Raw genomic sequence first — 22,417 nt, forward strand, 5'->3', positions numbered from 1 at the left:
ATCACAGTTTGCGTAAAGTCTCCAGATTTGCCAGCCTGCAGTCCCCAGGCTCAGCAGCCACCTGGCTAGAGACCTCACTTGAGACCCGCCTGCTGGGTCTGCGAATCTCCGTCTAGCTGCGCTCACTTTCCCCTCTCCCCTCCCTAGCTGGAAGCCGCCCTGGGCGAGGTGAAGAAGCAGCTGCAGGATGAGATGCTGCGTCGGGTGGACGCGGAGAACCGTCTGCAGACGCTGAAGGAAGAACTCGACTTCCAGAAGAACATTTACAGCGAGGTGAGTGGGGTCGGGCTGCCCCTGAGCAAGGCCTTCCCCAATACAGACCCTCGGCGCAGACTTATGCACTGTACCGGCCCATGATTTATCTCTTCCCCCATGAGGACAGGTCATGCCAGCGCCCTCAGCAACAGAGAACTTAAGGCGAGGTGCATTAGCATTGTCAGCTCCGCTGAGGACGAGGAAGGGATCCATTTAGCAGAATTCACAAAACCCCACCTAGCTTTTGGGGCAGTGGGGAAAAATCCACACCTCTGAGCGGTGTAGTTAAGCCGATCTAAGTCCCCATGTAGACAGCACTAGGTTGATAGAAGAATTATTCTCCTGGGGAGGTAGATTACCTGTGTCGACAGGAGAAGTGCAGGTAGAGTCTACACTTGAAGCACTACAGTGTCCTAAGTGTAGACGAGCCCTGAGGATCAAGCACCAGATTCTGGGGCATGTACGTTGCGCACGGAGCAATTCGTGCTTGAGCCTGGCTTGGCACCGCTCCCACCTAGGGAGAAGGTGACTCCCAGCTGATGCCAGTGCGGGTCCCAACAGGGAGACTAACGGCTGTTTGCTGCCCTGTACCAGTGAGCTCCATCTCTGAGACCCATGGCTCACATAGCCCCTTATTACTGTGACCGCCCCCAGGAACTTCGCGAGACCAAGCGTCGCCATGAGACCCGCTTGGTGGAGATCGACAACGGCCGCCAGCAGGAGTTTGAGAGCAAGCTGGCTGATGCCCTCCAGGACCTGCGGGCCCAGCACGAATCCCAGGTCAGACTGTACAAGGAGGAGCTGGAGAAGACCTATGGCTCCAAGGTAACACACTGCACAGGGCCAGGGAGTGGATAGGGCGGTGAGGTGGGCCAGTGGCTCAGGACTGGGAGCCAGGACTCCTGGGTTCTGTTCCTGTCTTTGCCCCCAACTCTCTGTGACTTTAAGCAAGTCACTTAAAGCCAAATTTTCACCCTCAGCCTCTGATCTCTAGGAGCTCAGCTCACAGCACACGGGGGCCTGGCTTTGAGAGGCCTGGAGTAGCCTCCCCACCGTGTGAAATCAATGAGGAATCAGGCTGAGCTGGCCAGACGGCTACAACTGGAGTGAGCACTGAAAATTGGGGCCCACTTGTGAAAATGTTGGGGGCCCTTTCCTCTCTTTGGGCCCTGCTTTTCCCACCTGTAAAATGGAGAGATCACTTAGTACCAGCCTCCCCGGTGGGGAATGTGGAGCTAAATCAGCACCTGTAGGACATATTCAGAGCCTCTGGAAGCTGGCCCAGAGGCCGGGGTTTTTAAAGCCCTAGTCTAGATACCGCCATTGATCTTCTGCAGCAAGCGGCTCCCATTGAGCAGCGCTGCCAGTGCGATTGTCTCCTGCGAGGGGCTGATGGATAGCTCACCCTCGCGGGCCCTCGTGACCGGCCTCCCCCGTGGCTGTTCGCTCCCACCACAGTGGGACGTCGGTAGGCAGCTGCTCCTCTGCTGTGCTAACCCTGCCTGGCCTGTGGGTTGCAGCTGGAGAATGCCAAGCAGTCGGCGGAGAGGAACAGCAGCATGGTGGGCGCCGCCCATGAAGAATTGCAGCAGTCGCGGATCCGCATCGACAGCCTGTCGGCCCAGCTCAGCCAGCTGCAGAAGCAGGTGAGCAGGAGATGCCAGCGAGAGCATTGTCCAGCCATCTGCCCCCTCCTCCCACTAGTTCCCCCTTGTGGCTGCCCCAGGCCTTTGCTCTGGAACCAAGCTGAGCGCCTGTCATGGGCGAGCTCCATTCAGTACATGAAGACGCCCCTTCAGTCAGCACTAGGTGCTGCCCTCTAGCCACAGTGGGCTGATGGGATGGAGTGGAGCTGGCCGGCTGCTAGGCGCAGCATTCGCACCCCCATTGCCATGATTGTGGGGCATGGAGCAAAGGGGAGAGATGGGCAGGTTTGGAGGGGACATGGGCATAACGCCCCCAGCCTCCCGCAATCCTCTGGCTCGCACTTGGCTATAACAGAGCTGTGTCTCAGGAAGTCCTTCATGGGCAAACATCCCCAGCAGGTGCATGACAGCGGGGTCTGTGTCTAAGGGGCCAATAGCCCTGGTAGTGAGAGGCACCCTCTGCTGCTTGTGCTCTGCCTCACCCCCTTCCTCCGTGTCTCCTCTCTGCTCCCAGCTGGCTGCCAAGGAGTCGCAGCTGCGGGACCTGGAGGACGCGCTGGCCCGGGAGCGGGAGACCAGCCGACGCATCCTGTCCGACAAGGAGCGGGAGATGGCGGACATGCGGGCCAGGATGCAGCATCAGCTGGACGAGTACCAGGAGCTGCTGGACATCAAGCTGGCCCTGGACATGGAGATCCAAGCCTACCGCAAGCTGCTGGAGGGAGAGGAGGAGAGGTGGGTGCAGAGAAAGGCTCCTTGATGGGATCGGGGAGGAGCTTGCTGGAGGCATGGCCAAGGAGGAGTGCGGGGGGTCTGATGGGTGGGGGGATGTGCCAATGGGGGCTGGGTGAATGGAGGACATGCCTGATTTGGGTGGGCTGGTAACATAGGCTTGGTCGTGTTGACCTGACCCTAATGTGAAGGGGGTTGGTGCTGCAGTGATGGGCCGACTGGGGGTGGGATATGGACCCAAGCAACTCGCCTCAATCCCACCTGCCCCAATGTGGGAGGGGTGCTGGCCCAGCCTGTTACAGAGACAGGAGCCAGTCACAAAATCTGTTCCCACCCACCATGATTGGAACCTCCCAGATGCAGGGGACAGTCAGGTGCCGAGCCTGGATCCAGGCAGGGATGGGGATTTTAGGGCGTGGGTGAGGGAAGGGGGCACATCTGGGAGCTCAGGTGGACAGGGAGGCCGGTGGCTCAGAGCGGGATGTGATGGACTGGCCAGGAATGGAGACTGAGTTGAGCTTCCTGCAGTCGCCCATATCCCCGCAGCCATGCTGGGGGTCTGGGAAGGGCAGCTGGTTCCTGCTGCTCCAGTCAGTGATTATCGTAAGCACCCCGGCGTGTGTGGAACTGACAGCCCCAGAGGCTGAACTCCCTCTCTGGGAAACAGGCAGCATCTGGCTGCGCTTGGCTCCCCGCCCTGCTGATGGACCTCCCAGCCCCATTGCTCATCCACCACAAGCTGTTCGGCCCTTGGCGTCTCTGCCAAGAGGTTGGGGGAAGCTGTGGGGAGGGATTTCGTGATGGAGACGTGTCCTTCAGGGGACGTCCCATGGGGTAGTGGCCTCTGTCTGCAGGTCACCAAGCAGCCACGAGATCTTGTCCCCTCTAGCACTCCTAACTGGGCCCGGATCGGAGCCAGTGCCCTCAAGGGTCCAGGCAGCGGCCCAGCCCGCACTCACTCCCTCTCGCTCTCTCCCAAGGCTGAGGCTGTCTCCAAGCCCCAGCTCCCAGAAGCGGGGCTCCAGGATCCATGTGAGCCACTCCACCACACCAGGCTCCTCCAAGAAGAGGAAGCTGGAGGACGGGGAGCGCCGGACGAGCTTCTCCCAACATGCGAGGACCAGCGGTCGTGTGGCCGTGGAAGAGGTTGATTTGGAAGGGAAATTTGTCCGTCTCAGGAACAAGTCCAACGAGGTAGATTTCCTAGTGGCGATGCTGGTCATGCCTAAGCAAGGGCAAGATGGGTCAATAGCTGGAAAGGAAACCACATAGTTCTTAGAGTGTCCTTCCCCTCAGGTCGGCCCTAAACCCACTGTGCAGACAAAGGGTGCTGCGATTTTTGTGAGACTTAACATGTAGAGACAATTCCTAGTGTAAACCGAGTGTTGTTCTGTTTTGTGTGTTAGATAGATGCTGTGTCCCCCCCCAGAGGTGGATGCATTTCAACTGTTCAGATCGCGTTGGGGTGCTTTAGAACAAAAGCAGATCTCGTCAGATGATCTCAAAGCTCTTTACAAGAAGATCAGTATCATTATCCCTCTTTTACAGATGGGGAAACTGAGGCACAGAACAGGGACATGACTTGCCCAAGCTCACCCAGGAGACTAGTGTCAGAGCTGGGAGTAGAACCCAGGTTTCCTGAGTCCAGTCTGGTGCGCTGTCCACTAGGCCACACTGTACTGGGAGCTGTACATGTAGAGTGAGAGACAGTCCCTGCCCCAAAAATCTTTGTGTATTAGACAAGACAGACAAAGGGTAGGGAAAGGGATACAAGCAGATGGGGAAACTGAGGTGAAGGAAGGTGAGGTGACTTGCTGACGGTCAGAGGGTCTGTGGGAGAGTCCCAGCTCAGTCCCTTAACCACAGTACTTGTAGCCAAGGGGAGGCAAAACTGGAACAATCTTGAAGGTCGATTTCTCAAGGCCTCTGCCTTCTGTTATGCAGGACCAGGCGATGGGGAGCTGGCAGATCAAGCGTCAGAATGGAGACGAGGCCCCCATCAGCTACCGCTTCCCTCCCAAGTTCACCCTGAAGGCCGGCCAGGTGGTCACGGTGAGTAACAAACTGCACTCGCGTGGGGCTACTGAAGGGGGACTGAGGCGCCGTTCTCAATTGGCATTTGTCACCCTGGAGTCGCCCTGGGGAGATAGAGCAGCAGGTCCTACACTTCTGAAGAGCAGAGCAAACCCAGCCCCTCTGAGTGCACACGCATCTCACCTCCAGGCCCCTCGGTAAAGTGGCCATAGGGCTCCTCCTTGGGGACGGATGGGGGATTGCAGCTTTGATTCTAGCTGAGATACAAAGCTCTGATAGGGGGGCCAGATCTCCCCTTGGCATGCAGGAACTGCTGACATTGCCGGAGATCAGCTTGGGATGGCAGAAATCGCACCCCAGCAGCAGCTCTTGTGGGATTCCTGCCATCTGGGACTGAAGTGGTACCGCTGCAGATTCAGATCCGGCCTGTGGTTTTCTCAGCCCATCTCCCTTGCATCCGTTCCTCGCAGTTTAGAGAGCAGTGACACTCCCCACCCTGGTTCAACAGTCCAGCACGGAGGTTTGAACCTGGAACGAGTGATCAGAGGAGTTCCTGTATTTAACAGCTGTAGTAGACTCTTATCCTCTTTTGTGGAGCAGCCGCTGGACAGGCGCAAAGACCCACATGGGGAATTAGGGTTAGGCTGATGCCACTGGCACGAGGTGCTACCAATCTCTTGTGTGTTCCTTTTTAGATCTGGGCTTCTGGAGCTGGCGCCACCCATAGCCCTCCCACTGACATGGTGTGGAAGGCCCAAAGCTCCTGGGGCTCTGGAGACAGCCTGCGAACTGCCCTGATCAACTCCAGCGGAGAGGTGAGACTCCAGGGGGTTAGGACAGTGGCAGCTGGGGGCTTGAGGTCTCGAGGCAACATGCTCGGGCTGGATGCAAGGGAGGGATGGGTAAGGGGTGGAAGGTGAAAGTGACGCATCGGCCAGTGGAGTCGGGTCTGATTCTCCCTCGTGTGTTGTCACCGTCTGCGGGCTGGAAGTCCCTAGGGTGATCTTTCATTTGAGCCATAGAGCAAAGGGGGATATTGGCAGGTGTAGCTGCAACCTGATTTTGCCCTCCCTCCCTTCCAGGAGGTGGCCATGAGGAAGCTGGTGCGCACGGTGATCATCAATGACGATGAGGAGGATGATGATGACGAAGTCAGTGTCCACCACCGTCACCACCATGTAAGCATCATGCTCTGTCAGGGACAGGCAGCAGGATCCAGTGGGTAGGGGACTCAGGATCTGGTTCTGCTGCTGGCCTGCTGGGTGATCTTAGGCAAGTCCCTCTCCTGCTGATTGATGCACTGATCCTGCACCTTCCAGGACCAGACCCGGGGGAGCAGGGAGTTGAGGTGATGGGGGAAGGGCCCTGTGACTTACCTGGCTGGAAAACAACCAACCACAATGTCAGGGAAGCAAACTGCTCTCCATCGACTGCATGAGATTATCTCTGCACATGGAGACACTCCCAGCACCTGCATGAAGGGATCGAGCTGACGATGGGGGATGTGGGTTCGTTTGGAGCATCTCGAACAAAAGGGCTCTGATCATCCCCATGGAGGAGTGGCAGAATAAGCTTCCAGGCTGGAACCGTGAAGATCAGCCCTGAAATCCAGCCCGTAGCCTGGAGCACGCAGGGTTTCGTCTGGAGGACGATCCAGGCTTTGGTGGGGACCAAGCTGTAGAGAGGGCTGGTCTGATGCCCTCTGCTTTGCCAGGTAGCAGCTGACGGCCGAAACGTGTCCAAGGATCCCGATGGCTGCTGTGGTTTTAGCCCCCCTGGTGCATTCTTGGACTCTTGCTCTCCTCCCTGCAGAGCTGAAGGTGTCCTTCCTAATCTGGGGCCGGTGACAGACGGATGGCTTCATTAAACAGAGGATGGGCTGGTGCCCAATTAGAAGCGTATTCAGTTCTTCTCCCCCATACAACATCCCTTATCTAAGTGGGCGTGAGACAGAGGCACCTCCAGCGCGTATCAGACAGGAGGTCTAGGGTTCAGTAACTCCACCTAGGGGATGGTGTCAGATTCAGCTCTCAGCTGCTTGGATTGGTGCAGCTGGGACTGTATCGTGCATGATCAGCTTTTATATTTCATTGCTCTGGATCCAACCAGCCATGTCAGGATGAATATTGATCAGCCCCAGAGAAACAAGCCAGGATCTCCTTCTGGCTGGCATTACCCGTTTGTTTTGAGGACTGAATTCCTTCCAGGAGTGAGCTTCCTACCGTAAAGCAGAGTCACCCAGGCCATGTTGGACCCTTGACAGGGGGGGAGTTAGCCGTTCAGGATGGGCTTGGATAAAAATTTCTCCCCCCAGGCCAGTCCCCGGCTTGGCCATCAGAGGCAGGGCTGAGGAGTAGACAGGACTGGTTAGTTGGGTGCTAACTATAGGCAAACCACAAATGACACAGCCCTCGATGTCTTCAAAGCACTGAATTGTCCATGTTATTGGTGCAGAAGAACCAGGCATGACAAGGAGAGGAAAGAAGCAACAGATGGACTCCAAACTGTCCCCATGTCCTCACATAGTGTGATCACGCCACTGCTGAGTATCCTCTGGGTGGGTCTGACTCAAAACCCCAGTGCTCTGATACCATGGGGATGGACTCACACTGAGACGCCAAACCAGAACAGACTCCAAACTACCCCTCCCCTCCCTGCAAATTCACCAGATCAGAATCTTACATCCTGGGGCCTATCTCGGATCACCTCACCCTGGTTCTACATATGGAGTGGTCCAAAGTGTGATTAAGTCGGCTCAGGGGCTGCACCACTTAATTACGTCTTAGGTGTTCTTGACATGAAATTTGCGTGCCGTGGTGCTGTTCCTCCAATACAAAGGGCTTTGCTGGCTCAAGAGAGATGTGATTCCCTTCTTGATGCACAAATCCAGCTCCCATCACTGTTAGCAGGAGTCGGGTACGTGCATGACAAGAGGGAGTAGCACCAGTGTCTAGACCAGACTGCAGGAATACACCACATGTCCCACAGCCAGCTATTTTGGGGGCCCATTTGCCCATCCTGGGTGTGAGTTGCTCCCTTTGGCTTCGGTAGGAGTTTGTCCATTCCAGAGGTTCTCAACCATTTATCATACACTGACCACCATCTAGCCGGTACCCTTTGCCCCCACATTCAGCAATATGGGAGTGGCAGGGAGGTCACAACCCCCAGGTAGAGATTCCTCCCCCCGCCCCCACGACACATTCTGTTTTATTCAGATTCTTCTAATGCACCCATCACCATGGACTCAGGGCTCCATGGTTTATGAGCATCCTGCAATGGCAGAACATCTGCGGGGGTCCGATGTCCCAAAGTACCGATCACAAGACTAGGCTGGGTGTTGGACGGGCACAATCCAGCCCTGCCACGGCAAAGAGGTTCTTGGCCAGCTCTGATGCCCATCTGAAAACAGGAAAGGCTGATGCCTCCTCTCGGGGACCCCTACACAGCCATGGGGCTCCAGCCGGGTGGGATGGGTGTAGCTTGAGAATAGCCTTAGGGCTCTGCCTCCTTGGAGCGCTCATTAAACCCTCGAGCTGATTCACCTGGGCCTGGGATCAGTTCCGCTCCTCACTCTGATCTTCTTGGGGGCCTCTGGCCCTGGAGGAAGCTCCATCAAGTACTAAAGCTCCGTTTTTTTCTCTTCCCACCCCTCAAGGCCCACTGCGGTGGCACAGGTGATCCTGGCGAGTACAACCTGCGCTCCCGCACCGTGGTGTGCAGCACCTGTGGCCAGCCGGCAGAGAAAGCCAGCGGGGGCCAGAACGTCGCGGCTGGCTCCATGTCCTCGGAATCGTCCGCCTCCAGCCTCACCATCACCCGCAGCTACCGCTCCCTTGGGGGGACTGGTGGGGGCAGCAGCGGCCTTGGGGAAAACCTGGTGACCAGGTCCTACATCCTGGGTAACTCCAACCCACGCAGTCAGGTCAGTGCACGAGAAGAAAGGGGCAAGGGAATCTTCTCTGGGGCAAGGGAATCCCAAGGTAGCCGAGTGTCCAGGCTAATGGATCTCGCTCATCGGAAGGTCCCACTGGGAATTCCAGCTGGTGGAACCCTGTCATAGTTCGGTTCTTCCTTCTGCCCGCTGGTTAGGGCCAGTTCTGTGTCAGGATCCATGTGCTCTAAATACAAACAGGTCCCCCACTTAATAAGCCAAAATCCAGCTCTCTCCTCTAGCGGCTCCTGCTGCAAACACGAGTAGTTTGTGGATGGGGATCTGGTGAAGGCTCCTCTCTGAAGATCTCTGAGGTGGACAGACTGTGAAATGGTCTAAATGGATTTACTGACCCAGATTTAGCTCCCCCGTGGCTAAACCAACTGCGCCCGCGCTCCTCCTCTCAGGCCCCTTTTGTGCACCTGGCGGCTCCTCAGGCCGGAGCGTGCCTGTTCCGAGTCAGATCCCACCTCTGCTGCTGTGAACCAGCTTCAGAGGCCCCTTGCAGCCAGTTCCGATGCCCCGCTGCCCCCAGTCCCAGGGTCCTCACTTGGGCCAAACTCCAACACAAGCAAACAAGTGTCTTTCTGGAGTGAGGACTGCAGGGTTTGCTGGCTGTGTGTGCGCAATGCTGGTGAGTGTGGAAGGATCCCGCACCCCCACTCATCAGAGAGAGCCTTACAGCCCTCCAGGCAGAAGCTGCAGTATTTGGGTCTGCAGCAGAAAACTTGTCAAATCCAGAGAAATATTCCCCAGAGCAAGGAGCCCTGGCTAATGAGGCTACATCCAAATCACCAGCTCCCTTTAGGGGCCCCAAATCAGCTCTACACCCCCTGCAGCAGAGCCCAAACTGTAGCCGTCCAGGTCAGCGCTACCTCCGAATGGGCCCGTCTGTCCATAACCAGACTGTCCAGGGTCCTTCAGAATATGGGAGTTCGGAGCCATCTGCTTCCGAGGGACCTCCCCTGACATGAGGGGCCCATGACGCACCTTAACTGTGGGAATCGCCAGTGGTCCATCGAAACCAGCGGCTTTGTCTCCTAGGGTGACCAGTGGCTTCCGAGGAAAGTACAAGAGACCCCTCCCGCCCCCCATGGAATTGCCTGGCTATGGGAGATGTTTCTTCCTTACGCAGGCAGCCAGTGACTGGCTCATGCCTTGAAGCATGATGGTTTGTACCTTGTACAAGGATGACGATGTTAATTATACCTAGAACGTTCAAGATAAGGACCCTATTTGTAGGGTTAAGACCCTAGTTCCCCACCACTCTTGATTCTGGCTTGTCCCCTAGGCTGTTTTACTGGCTAGTCAGGTGGCCAGTGGCTCAGATCTCCAGGGCTGGCTGCTAGCCGGGCTGGCAAGTTAAAAGCCTCCCAACCCCCTGAGCCAGCCACTGAGGATCCCACTGGCAGCATCGCCACCGCGAAGCCAGTAGCCGGGAGTTGTGGCTCCTAGTTTCACATTATCTGGGACTCCGAAGCAGGGGGGCAAAACCTGCACCAAGGACTCAACTGGCTTGGCTCATCTGAGTGAGAAACCCACCTGCCGGCTCCTGGGAGGAACCCTGAACCCTCCCCCTCAGTCATCATTCTAACAGAGGGATCTTTATACCCGCTTCCATCTCCCACTTCGGTTCCTTTCCTGGCTCTCTCCCCTTCTCGCCATCTCCTGGCAGCTGCTGCTGCTTCCCTTCTGACCCTCAGCTGCCCACATCTTCGCACGCCCCTCCTGGCAGCCTTCTCTTGACTAAACCCACGGCCCCCTCCAGACTGCCTTCGGCTGAACGTCTCTGGTGGAAGGTGCTTCTCTTAGGGCAAGAGGTTAGGTCCTCCCCGCCTCTGAAATGTACATAGAAATGCATCTGTGTCCCCTCCCCGTCTCAGTCGGAATCCAGGCACCAGGCTTCCATCCTTAGTGCTAAGAACAAAAAAATCAGTGGCTCAAGCAGGGAACGGGGAACTCATGGGTCCTGTCCCCTGCTCTGTCCATGTCTCCCTGCATGACCGTGGCAAGTCCCTTAGCTGCTCTGTGCCTGAGTGTCCCAGCTGTGCAGTCGGTTCAATAGCTCTGCCATGCCTCTCTGTAAAGTCCCTTGACCTCCGTGGATGACACCTGCTACAGAAGTGTTGTGTTTGTGCTATGCTGCTGCTTATGCTCTAACGGTGGAGTACAGTAGAGCCCCGGTTGTCCAGCTCTCCACGTTAACCAACAGCCAGCGCTCGCAGGTCCAGAAGCGGGTGACCTCTCCTGTGACGGCTAGGTGGTGCTGCAGCCTCACACTTACCCATTCTCCAGATAGTCCACATTTTGTATTATCCTACCTCACCCCAGTCCCAATTAGATCGTATAAATGAGGTTCTGCTGTATTTATAATATTATAATGCTAATGAATTCTACTTCTACTAATGCTCTAATTGAGTATTTATAATACTCCAAAACTAAATGTGAGTACTTAGTATCTGAGTATTGTAATACTCCACCATTAGAGATCATTAGTAGTAACATTTTAATAGTTAATTAAATTAATACTATTCTAATCAGTATTATTATTCTAATATACTACCACTAATTCTCAAACTATTTAATGTTCTAGAGACTCCATCTATAGAATGGGGAGAATGATTTTTATATGATCATCGAGCACTTTGAGATATGGATGAAAGGCACTCATTATTATTTGTATTACTGTACACTTGCTCATGGACCGGGACCCCAGGGTGTTCTGTGCTGTACAAATTCAAAACGAAAAGATTATTCCCTGCCCTAAAGGGTCACAATCTTAAAATATGAGCTGAGTATTTTAACCGATTTGAAACTTTTATTAAAGCTAATGTTAAAAGAATTGTGTGTGTACATCTGGGTATAGTGCTTAGATTATTCACAAATACAAAGTTTGTTTTTAAAGTCATAAGGTACATATAGTGCATAATCAGCAATAACCCAAATGTAGGTGAATGAATTTAAGAATACAGTGTAGATATTTAGCATCTATGCATTCGGGTACATTACTCATGAAAAACGTTATACAGAGAGTTGGTGGCGGAAAGCAAAATATATCCGTGAGTGAAGATTCCTAGAATATCAGGGTTGGAAGGGACCTCAGGAGGTCACCTAGTCCAACCCCCTGCTCAAAGCAGGATCAATCCCCAGTTTTTGCCCCAGATCCCTAAATGGCCCCCTCAAGGATTGAACTCACAACCCTGGGTTTAGCAGGCCAATGCTCAAACCACTGAGCTGTACCTCCCCCCAAATACCGGTGTGTCACTCAGTAATTGAGAATTTTGGATAGGGTGTCCATTTAGAGAAAAAAACAGTCCATCAGGAAAGCATTTGAGTTACTTTCCCGACTGCGCTTCTTATCCACACCCCAGCTCATCCCTTCTGGTAATGCCGATGTCCGGTGATGTGTTCTTCTGGGCATACTTATGGGATCATTCCAATACTGCTATGAGAGGCATGCTGAGTTCCTGAGCTAGGGATGGATTTGAAAAGCAAAGTCCACTTACCCGTAAAAGTTAGGTCCCTTATTTGTTCCGTGAAATCTGGCTCGTGGAAGGTTCCAACTGTCGAGCATTTTGTCACGGTCCAGAAGCGGAAGCAGGTATTCCTCCAGCCAGACCAATGAAATCAATGAGAGGAGTCACTTGTTAAGTCAGAACTCATGGAACTGCTGGGGCCAGGGACCTGCAGCATGTAGTAATTCGTACTTAGCAATAGACTTTCTTGATGACTACTGCTGTTCCCCTTTAACTGAAGCAAACAGACGTTAACAATTATTTATTTTCTCTTTTCTCCCTCCAGGGTCCTCAAAACTGCAGCATCATGTAACCAGCAGAGGGTGCTCTCCTTGCTGACAACCTGCCATATCATGCTATTCCCCCCCCCGCCCAAGGCTAGAGAACCATTTCCCCCCCCTTTTTAAAACAAAGGGGGGGTTTTTTGTGTTTTTTCTACAGCAGAAATTTTATATATAGATATATATATAAAAATGCTAAAAGATGCTTTGATTTTTTTTAAGAAAAAGTCTATTTCTATAAAAAAAAAAAAAAAGCTTTTTCAGCTTCTAAATTTTTTTAAAAACTAAAACCAAAGAGGTGAAAGAATTGTGGCTACCAAAAAAAAGAGAAGGGGAAAAAAAAAGAAAGATTGTCGTTTAATAGCTTTCTAGATGTATTTTTTGGCCAAAGCTTCTTATGTAGGACTAGCTGCTGTAAAGCCACCAGAGCTGAAATGCTGACCGCTGTTTCCCAGGGGCCGCGTTGCTCTCAGAACCATGCACTTAGACCCGATGGCAAAGCTCACTTGAAGTCAGTGGGCCTCATGCTGATGTCCATGAGCTTTGGTTCAGGCCCAGAATCCTTTAGGAGGAGGATCAGATCATCAGGCCTGTTTCTCATATATGCTAAGGCCCTTTTACGTCACTCTTACAGTGGGAAGGGGCCTTCGAGTGGATGGAACTGTAACTTACGAGCACTGCAGAAAAAAGACCTTGGTACATTTCACCCAGTGGGCCTGATTCTCACTGACAGCTCTGTGTCAGCTTCACATTCTGTTTAATCGCATGGGGGCATTATCTTAAGTGCTCTCCTTTTGTCCCATTTCCTCTGCTTAACTGCTGTTCCCCGACCAGCTGCTGCACTGCTATAGCCATGGGAGATGCTGATGAGTTTAATTTTCGTACTGTACTGCTGTTATTCAATGACACTTCTTTTTCTTCTAAAGGCAGCCAAGTCGTGCCTTAAAGGGTGATACTGATTGGGTGAGCTTAATCAGAAAGGGAGATGATAGAGGAACGAGGAGCCCGGTTTAGAGAGCTTGATAGCCCAGGATCCAGTTCAGAGACCAAGGGCAGAGCGATCAGGGAGACAGAAAGAGAGACAGTTTCGGAATGTGCTTGTTATAAGCGTGGGACCAGATATCGACGCCAGCCCTGACCAGAGCGACCTTTAAGGTTTCCAAGAGGCTGAGCAAAGCAGGTTGGGTTGTGGGGTTTATTCTCAGTTAACGTGAGCCAGATCCTCAGCTGGTGTGAAGCCTGCCTACCCCCGTTGCCTTACCGGAACTCACTGTCACCAGCTGAGGCTATGCTGTGTGTGATTATGGTTGCACTAGCTGCTTCTTCTCCACTGCGGGTATGATCCTGCGTCACACCCCACCCCTTCTGCTGACTTCAGTTGGAATTTGGGGGGCACACCGGGGGGCAGGGTCAGACCCCAAGTCCACTAAGGAATTGGGGGCTCACATGGTTTGCAGGAGGACAGGTCTCTTCTCCACTCTGTATTACGCTAACTGATTTGTTTTGGAGGCCTGTCTGAGCCCGGGATGGATCAAGACGGCTCAACAAGATCCATCCAGTCCATTTGTCCTGTTGTGCTCAGTGGCTTTTGTTTTCCTGCATGACACTGTCTGAGCCCACCGCATGCCCCTCCTCCACCATAGCCGGGTGGGGGAGCCCAGGGCAGCTCAGAGTAGAGTCAGCGTAGAGCTGTCCAGTCAATGTTGTGTTGGCAAAGTGTTGCCTTTTAAAATCCAACACTAAAATAAAACCACCGCAATCCCCGTATCTATTGATCTTATTGTCGTGGAGCCGCTACCACTGGCCAAGGCTTGTACCCACTACAGCGCCCGTCCTCTGCCCCACCACCTCCCTTCAGCGTCACCCACCTTGATCCACTCTGCTGGGTGCCGATCTCTGTTCCGCAGGGGACGTCCCGGCTTTGTCACTGTTAAGGTTTGGTTGCTGTAGGTGGATCTGGCAAGGCCTTGTACTGTTAATTGGAAATGTTGCAATATTTCTGTTTTCCAAAATCAATACACCAGAGAACCTACCCAGCCTGTCTCCTCTCATTATTTCAGCTGCCATTTGTAATGCAGAGGGCACCTCTGACATCACCCCATGAAGTGGGGAGGAGGGGGATAGTGGGATAGCGCACTGGTTGCCATAGTTCAATGCAACTGGTATTCTCCTTCCCTGTGGTCCAGCCGGGTCACCCACTCTGGGCTCCAGGCTCCTCGGCTGTCGCCTGTCTCGGGTGGAGACCAATGTTCCCTCTAATTTTTTACATCCATGTGTGAAATGAATTTTGTTATGTGCACCAATATGGAGGTGATGTGTGGTGAGGGTAGGGCCAAGGAGGGTTCAGAGTGTGGGAGGGGGCTCCGGGCTGGGCAGAGGGTTGGGGTGCGGGGGGTGGGGTGAGGGCTCTAGGGTGGGGCTGGGGGTGAGGAGTTTGGGGTGCGGGAGGGGGCTCAGGGCTAGGGCAGAGTGTAGGGGTGTGAGGGCGCCAGGGGAGAGGCGCCTCTCCCTGGCTGCGGCAGCTCCAGGGCAGGGGCCAGGAGAGAGGTGCCTCTCCCCACCTGTGCAGCCCTTGATACCCTGCCACGCGGCTTAGAGGGAACTTAGGTGGAGACCCATGTGTGTCTCCCTCCTGACCAGGGTATTTCCAGGCTACGCTGATTACACCGAGTTTCTCAGCAAGTCTGACTCTAGTTAATCTATCCCCTCGAGCAACAGAAGCTAGGTCAACAGAAGAATTCTTCACTGACGTAGCAGTGTCTACACTGGGTTTAGGTCGGCTTTTAACTACATCTCTCAGGGGTGTGAAGGTTGACCTAAGTTTTAGGTGTAGACCAGGTTTCAGGACCCTCCCACAAACTCCACTTCTCAAAAGCTGAAGGCTTCTTTCTCTCTTCCAGGATTGGTTGGCAGGGGCATCCCCCAAACAGTCTAAAACAATTAGCATCTTAAACAAGCCAAGCTTTAGAAGAGAAGAGACTCTCACTAAAACTAAAGCTCCTGTTGCCATAAACTCGGCTGGTCTACACAGCCAAGTTTGACCAGTGAGGCCTTGGCTACACTAAAGCCGTGTGCTGGTATCTTTTCCCTTTCAAGGCCCTTCACCACTTCTCCCCACCCTGCCTGTCATCTCTCATTCGGCATTGAAAGGTCGACGCCTGCCTCCATCAGTCCATGATCCCAGCCCCCACGCCCACTTGTTACATTTTCTAACAAGCCCCTTTGTGCGTTCTCCCCTGCTGCCCCTCACACCTGGGACAGGCTCCCTGTAACCATCCACAGACCTACCCATGATCTTCCTTCAGAACTCCCCTCAAAATCTCCTTTGCCGTGAGGCCTGCGAAAACATTGACAAGGGTTAGGCGGCTGGTGGGCAAAGACCACAGCCTACCACGCTGACCATATTGGCTCGTCGTTTCCTTGTGCTCCCCGTCTGTCTGCACCCATCTGCTCTCTCTCCTCTTAGACTTTGATTGGAAACTCCTTGGGGCAGGGACTGTCTTTTCGGTTCTGTGGCCCTGCAGCCCATAGTTGCCACCCCCTCGGCCCCTATCCCCGTTACAGCAAAATTACAAGCAATGGGAAGCAGGGACTTCTAATGGGAAGTGTTGGCCATCTTTAACTACAGGGAGAGACACCATAATCCTTATAGCAGATTCTGCTTCATAGCAATCCTGATCTTAGCACCTGCCGGTTAATGGCAACAGAGGGCCGGGACCCAATCCCCTCCCACTAACATGAATGGCACTGAGATTCAGATATGGGCAACAGCCTGCAGCTTATTAGCAGCTTATGTTTTTTAAGAAAGGCCCTGGCTGTGGGCAGGTTGGCAGCACTGTGGCTGGGGAAGGAAATGCAGGGATGTGCCTTCCCTGGAGGCAGCCCTGCAAATCCGCCTGTCGCTGGTGCTCAGCGCTTCCTCCTGGGGCTGCCGCCCGGCAAAGCTACTACACAGGGACCGTGCAGGAGCTAAGGGGCTGCAGGTTGGGAGGGGCGGCTGTGGGCAGGGCAGTAGCGGGGAGCAGGGCCTGCAGCCTGGAAGTTGGAGCAGAACGATACCTCTCCTTGCATGCTCCAGGCTGCGCCCTGCCGAGTGTTAGCTAAAAAACAGATTTTGGGGCCCCCCCCGCAGAATACTTCACCTACTAACCAGTCTGTTTTTCCTAAAGTATGGGTTTCCAGGGTGGCTATGGAAATACCTGGGGCTTGCCAGGGGCTCCCCAGAACAGCTCGGATGTGTTACCCCCAGAGGACACGGATACAGCCTTCCGATAAATGATTGACACCAGCAGTATTCTTTCCAAAACAAAGACACCTTTTTCTGGTGCAAACACCAACCCCTAATACAACAATAATCTATCCCCCCCCCACCCCACAAATCCCTTGTTTCAAGTTCAAGAGCATCCCAAACCACAATAACCATACAGCTAAAATGATTCCAAGTGGCTGTGCCTTCTCACAGGTGGCCCGTCTGTCACAAGACACTGACAGCAGTTCGTAACTGTACTTTGCCTTCCGTACATCAATTCCTTTTACAATCAACACACAGAACCTACATCTTCATTAAGCCAGGCATACACATATACGCACAAACACTAGACTGTGACTCTGCTATAACTGTAACTGAGAGGCTTACTCTGCTGACTTCACCTCAGTGGCAGGACTCCCTCTGTTGCTGCTCATTACAGTTGCTGCGGGTGCTGCTGTTTCTCCGACAGCTCCTCTCCCAGGGATTGTCCAATCCCCCTCCCATGCGTACCCTCCACAAACTCCTCAGCTGTCTGCTCTCTCTCCAGCTGTCTTCGCCTTAGGTCCCTGCATCTCCCTCCTTGACTATCAGCTGCCTGCTGACACCCTGCCCTTTCTACTGCCCTGTCAGAACTTTCTAATCACTTCTGCTACTGTCCGATGAAGTGAGCTGTAGCTCACGAAAGCTTATGCGCAAATAAATTGGTTAGTCTCTAAGGTGCCACAAGTCCTCCTGTTCTTTTTGTGGATACAGACTAACACGGCTGCTGAAACCTGTCCTGCAACCGTTATTTACTCCACGGTGTTGTGATCTGTCAGTCGTCGTTTACCACTTTCTTTTTCCCACCAACTTTACTTTTGGTATGTGACCTTTAGCCTACGTTTAATGGGGTTACCAGAGCTTATCAGTGGAGTGACTCTTGCTTATATCAAATGGAAACTAGGGACACAAAAATGGAGTCTGGGGAATTTCTCTGCTATCACCGGGGACTATACACAGGGAAGGAAGAGCTGGGACGTGCTGAGCCCCGATCCCCGGAGAGTACAGGGATAGGTATGGTGCAGCCCCACAGACCCCCCCCATGCCCCATAGAAAGCCCTGGCACCCAGGCTGCAGCCCCCTCCCCACTGCCACCCTGCCCAAAGCCAGGTTTGCAAGGCTGCAGCCAGGGAAGGCACATTTCAGTGCCTCCTTCCCCAGTTGTTATCTTGCAAATCTGCCTTCCACTTGTTGCCAGACAATAGCAACTTCTTGCTGGAAGCCAAGGGGCTGCCAATAAGCAAAATCTGCTGTATTATACGTGACTATGACAGCAAGCCCTGGAGACTGCCGTGCTAAGGGGACACTTCTCCCTGTGACATGTTTAGCACACATCTTTGTCTTTCCACTGGCACGCTCTCCTTTGACAGCTTCTCAGTGTTAGGATCTGAAAGCCAAAATCAGCACGCACCCTAGGCAGAGCAAAAAAACATCCAGCAGATGATAGACTCCTGGCAGAAAACTGTTTCCTTGGGACATGGCCGTCTGGTGCCAAGAGGCTGGAATTTGCACCCTCAATGTACTGCTAATAAACCACCAGCTCCGACTCTGACGTTAGACCCACAGACTTTAAGGCCAGAAAGGACCATGGTGATCATCTAGTCTGGCCTCCTGCCCATCGCAGGCCACCGAGCCTCGCCCACCCTCTCCTGTAACAGACCCTGTAATGTTGAGCTTCCTGTTTACAGTAAATTCCTGCGGGCTTTTTCCTCCAATTTTCAGTTTAATGAATCTTTTTTTCAATCTGATACTGACTCTGCCTGCACTCATCCTGCCTGAGTCTGGCTCCGTACGTCGCGTTCTGCTTTGTCTAGCCTGATTCATTGGGGCTGGGTCTTTTTAAACACTTTGGGGGGAAATCTTGAGATTTTTTCTCCCGTTAATCTCTTTGTAAAGTGTCCTAGCATGCAGGCACTTAATTACTCACGTAAAGTCCTACCGAAAGCAGGGCTAGGCTATGAACCCTTCTCTTCTGGACCATGAGCTGATTTCTCAGGCCCAGCTCCTTGGAGATATTCAGGCAGGATTAAGGTTATCCAATGCAGTGAGCTGTAGCTCACGAAAGCTTATGCTCAAATAAATGTGTTAGTCTCTAAGGTGCCACAAATCCTCCTGTTCTTTTTGCGGATATAGACTAACACGGCTGCTCCTCTGAAACCGGTTAAGAAGAAATTTCCTCTGTGGGCAGATTATCCCGTAACTGTCCAGTAGGGGGAGGTCTTGCACTTTCCTCTGACACAAGGATTACTGGGATCCTAGAATCACAGGGTTAGGAGGGACCGCAAGAGATTGCGGAGACTAGCCTGGGATAGATTGCTCCATTTCCATCCAATTTTCAGCCAGGGAAATGACCCTGAACTTCATTTACAGCTTCCTCTGAGTAAAGGATTGGACTAATTTTTACTAGTACTGTTTTTTTTCACCTCTGCCTTGGTACCATGAGCTTAAACTGCAAAGCCGGCAGAGGGAGCAAATTCCTAGCTGGTACATTTTAGAAAAAGATTTTACAGTAACTTGAGCAAACTCCCAAGATTACAAACAAATCCCGGGTTTCACACGGAACTGGGCCTTTTCAGGTTGTTAGCCATTTCAAAAGTCGGACGAGGCAGCATTTTGGATTGGGCGCGAAATGAAAAATTTCAAAACTACGAGCAAATCGAAATATTGGCAAACAAATTTCATGGGGGGGCGGGTTGACTGAAACATTTCATTTCAACCAAATTGAAACATTTTGTTTCGGTTTTAAAACTTTTGGGGACATTGTTAAGGAAATTACAGGAAACTTGGATGCAAAAGGATGTTTCAAAACAACAACAGAAAGAAACATTTTGTTCTGTTGCGTGACTGCAGCACGAAACAAAACTTGGAGAGTGAGCTGCCTGGGATAAGTAGACTCCTACCCCGGTGGAAACCTGGCTGAGGGCGAGAAGTAGGCGATGCTGCCAGCGTGGGCTTGCTTTGCTTTTCCAATCTATCCTAAGGGACCCTCCACGCTGTATTCCGGTTCTGGCTTGTTCTGCAAAGGCTGCGCTGTGTCCCTGCAAAACATCGGCTGCTTGTATGCCTCCCAAGAGAGGTAAGTTTCCAGCAGGAGGTTCATGCGTTTTTCAGAGCCACTGTGAGAAACAGGAAAGCTAAAGCCAGAGACCCAGTCTCGGAGGAGTCGGCGGGGCCACTTGCAAAAAGTGGAGGCCTAAGGACCTAGCACTGAAGAGATAAATTGCCAGAGAGACTGTATAAAGGTGAGAGGTCTAGCATGTCTTGTGGATCCATGACACCCCCTATGCAAGGGTCCCCCACCCCTATGCCGGGGGCTCTGCAGTGACATGGGAACCTAACAGCAATAAGACTGGAAAGAACCAGCCTAGACCAAGCTGGGGGAGTTAGGCCTCTTGACCGCAGGGAGCAGCCGGCTTTGTCTCGCTCTGTTTGTTTCCAGTGTGTTATTGTTCTGAATTCTAAGAATAAAAGTAGCATCCCATTGCAGCCCTCCAGCAAGAGTATTTGATATTTGTATCTACTGTCGCCGGGTGTGTGGGTTTGCTGTAAACATGCGTTAAGTAGCAGGTTAGACCTGCTTTGCACCCGTGCACGGGACAGTGCAGGGTGCTGGACGACAGAGCAACAGATCCATGGGTTTGTCTGTTTTTTGTACACAGCAGGTCCAAAGAGGTGAGATGAGTCCAGAGGTGTCTCGTGGCCTCGCTCCGGGCCCCCGGTCAGAGGCTCCGTCAATCTTGGCCGGGACTCTGAGGTCAGGGACTGGATCGCTTGAGGCTGGAATGGCTCACAGCGGCAAGTCTAAGCCCTTGAGTGTTTCTTGCGCTGGGAAGTTGCGAAAGTGTTTGGTTCTTTTAGCAGCCCGGGTTTGACGTACCAGGCGGTGCTCTGCTGGCAGCTGCTCGCCAGCTAATTCAGCGGCACTAATGCTCCAGCGCTAACGAGGCTGGGGTGGAATGGGGGAGAGCCGGGCAAGAAGCAGCCTTAAAACCCTTTAGGGATCTGCTTGGCTAGGCACAGTGCTGGGGAGCTGCTGTGCAAACGGGTCCTGGGGCTACCCTTGTACAGCGAGCTGCCGGAGCGGTCATGCAGGGAGGGCGCCAAAGGAAAGCGGGGCCTGCACCACAGCAGTGTAAGTTACAAACAACGTTCCCTGCAGCTTTCCAAAGCATGAGGACAGGGGGGAGCCGGTGGCGGTCACACTCCAGGACTTTTTGCGGTCAGATTTACAGATGTTGCATGAATGACTAAGGAGGGAGTGGGGGAAAAGGGACTTCTGTTTCATGGGTAGCTCTGTGGATGTCCCAGTGCGCAGAGGAGAAGATCAGATGTCCGGCTGCTTGGATTTTGTTACCCGCCCTGCCTCAGCAGCCTCAGCCATGTTATCTTCAGTTCTCCGTGCCGGAGTTGCAAAGAATAGTACTTGGCATTCACGGAGCTGCTCATCCTCCCTAGAGCGTAATGTGGTCGGGGTCAGTATCATTCTCCCTGTCTGGCAGATGGGGAAACTGAGGCACAGAGACAGGCGGCGACTTGCCCGAGGTGGTCCAGGGACGATAGGAATCTTTACCATCCTTTGTAAAAAGGCTGCGAGATCACCAGAGGGAAGAAGGATGCTTGGACTAAGGCAGCATAGTGTGACCCAGGAGCCCCTGCCTCTGCTACCGACCCCTTGCATGTCCCGGGACAAGACACCACTTCTGGTCTTGTTTCCTCTCAGTGCAATGGGGGTGACAATTCTGATGATACTGAGTGCTGGGAGGAGAAATCCATCAATGCCTGAGGGGCGCTGAGACATATAGTGAATGGGGGCCCTGGAAGTACGTAGATGACGTGATATCATCATCATCATCCAAGCAGCAGGATAGAAAGCCCTGCTCAGGCTTTGGCTTCTCTTGCTGGATCCCCAAAATGGGTCCTTTAATTCCAGTGGCAGCCAGGGAAGATCTTCATAGCTGTTAAACCTGCCTGCACATTGGGTCGCCCCAGGAGCTCTCCCTGGCTATGAGAATCGCCCTCAAAAAAGGGAACCCAACCAGGGTGAAATCCTGGTTCCATTAAAATCAATGGGAGTTCTGGCTTCAGTGGGGTCAGGATTTGACCCCAGGACTTTTAAAGTAACAGTAAAGGATGGTCTAGTGGCTAGGGTGTTGCACTGGGACTTAGGACACCTGGGTTCCATTCCTAGCTCTGCCACAGATTCCCTGGGTGACCCTGATTTCAATGGGACTCAGGTGCCTAAATACCTTTGGGGGCTCTGGGCCTGTATCTAGCTTGGCCCTTAGTTCCCCAACTGCAAACTGGGGGTTCTATTTCCGCTGTGAGGTGTTGAGGGCCCGGTGTGGATACACGTGTATATCTGAAAAGAATTCTTCACCCTGTGTATTACTCACAATGTCTGGGACGACTAACCCCAAAAGCTGAGTTTAAGCCTTGTTGACTCTTCCCTATTGAAAGCTGTTGGTGTATTTTTAGTAATTTCCCTCCAGCCATCCAGTCGGTCAGTTTCACTAGGCTGATCAATTTCATTTCCTGATTCTCCTTCCTTAACACACCAGGTAGCGGTTTGGGACTCCAGCCCGCCACCTGAATGTTGGGTGATTTTCAAAGGAGTCTAAACCCTTGCCTCGGTTACGGTGCCGTGTTTGCCACTATAATTGTTCTAGTAAGGATAGGTCCCAGTGGAGACGCAGCTTATGCCGGCAGAGGAGTTCTTTTGCCGGGAGAGCTTCTAT

The 22,417-nt window shown here is 52.9% G+C and overlaps 2 protein-coding genes across 2 annotated transcripts in view; both read left to right on the top strand.

Moving 5' to 3' along the window:
* Positions 1–12,532, top strand: part of LMNA (lamin A/C) — a 102,080-nt gene extending 89,548 nt beyond the window's left edge. Inside the window, exons 4-13 of the mRNA XM_074938874.1 lie at positions 148–273; positions 910–1,080; positions 1,776–1,901; positions 2,416–2,636; positions 3,614–3,827; positions 4,578–4,685; positions 5,363–5,482; positions 5,750–5,845; positions 8,323–8,589; positions 12,400–12,532. Of these exons, the coding sequence (XP_074794975.1) occupies positions 148–273; positions 910–1,080; positions 1,776–1,901; positions 2,416–2,636; positions 3,614–3,827; positions 4,578–4,685; positions 5,363–5,482; positions 5,750–5,845; positions 8,323–8,589; positions 12,400–12,426 (1,476 nt within the window). The 3' untranslated portion in view covers positions 12,427–12,532. The remainder of the gene's footprint in view (positions 1–147; positions 274–909; positions 1,081–1,775; positions 1,902–2,415; positions 2,637–3,613; positions 3,828–4,577; positions 4,686–5,362; positions 5,483–5,749; positions 5,846–8,322; positions 8,590–12,399) is intronic.
* Positions 12,533–20,675: 8,143 nt separating this feature from the next.
* Positions 20,676–22,417, top strand: part of SEMA4A (semaphorin 4A) — a 43,856-nt gene continuing 42,114 nt past the window's right edge. Inside the window, exon 1 of the mRNA XM_074938493.1 lies at positions 20,676–20,814. The gene's annotated coding sequence lies outside the window, so the exon portion shown is untranslated. The remainder of the gene's footprint in view (positions 20,815–22,417) is intronic.

This window comes from Natator depressus, chromosome 24 (assembly GCF_965152275.1).
Source record: "Natator depressus isolate rNatDep1 chromosome 24, rNatDep2.hap1, whole genome shotgun sequence".
In the NCBI taxonomy this organism is placed as follows: Eukaryota; Metazoa; Chordata; order Testudines; family Cheloniidae; genus Natator; species Natator depressus.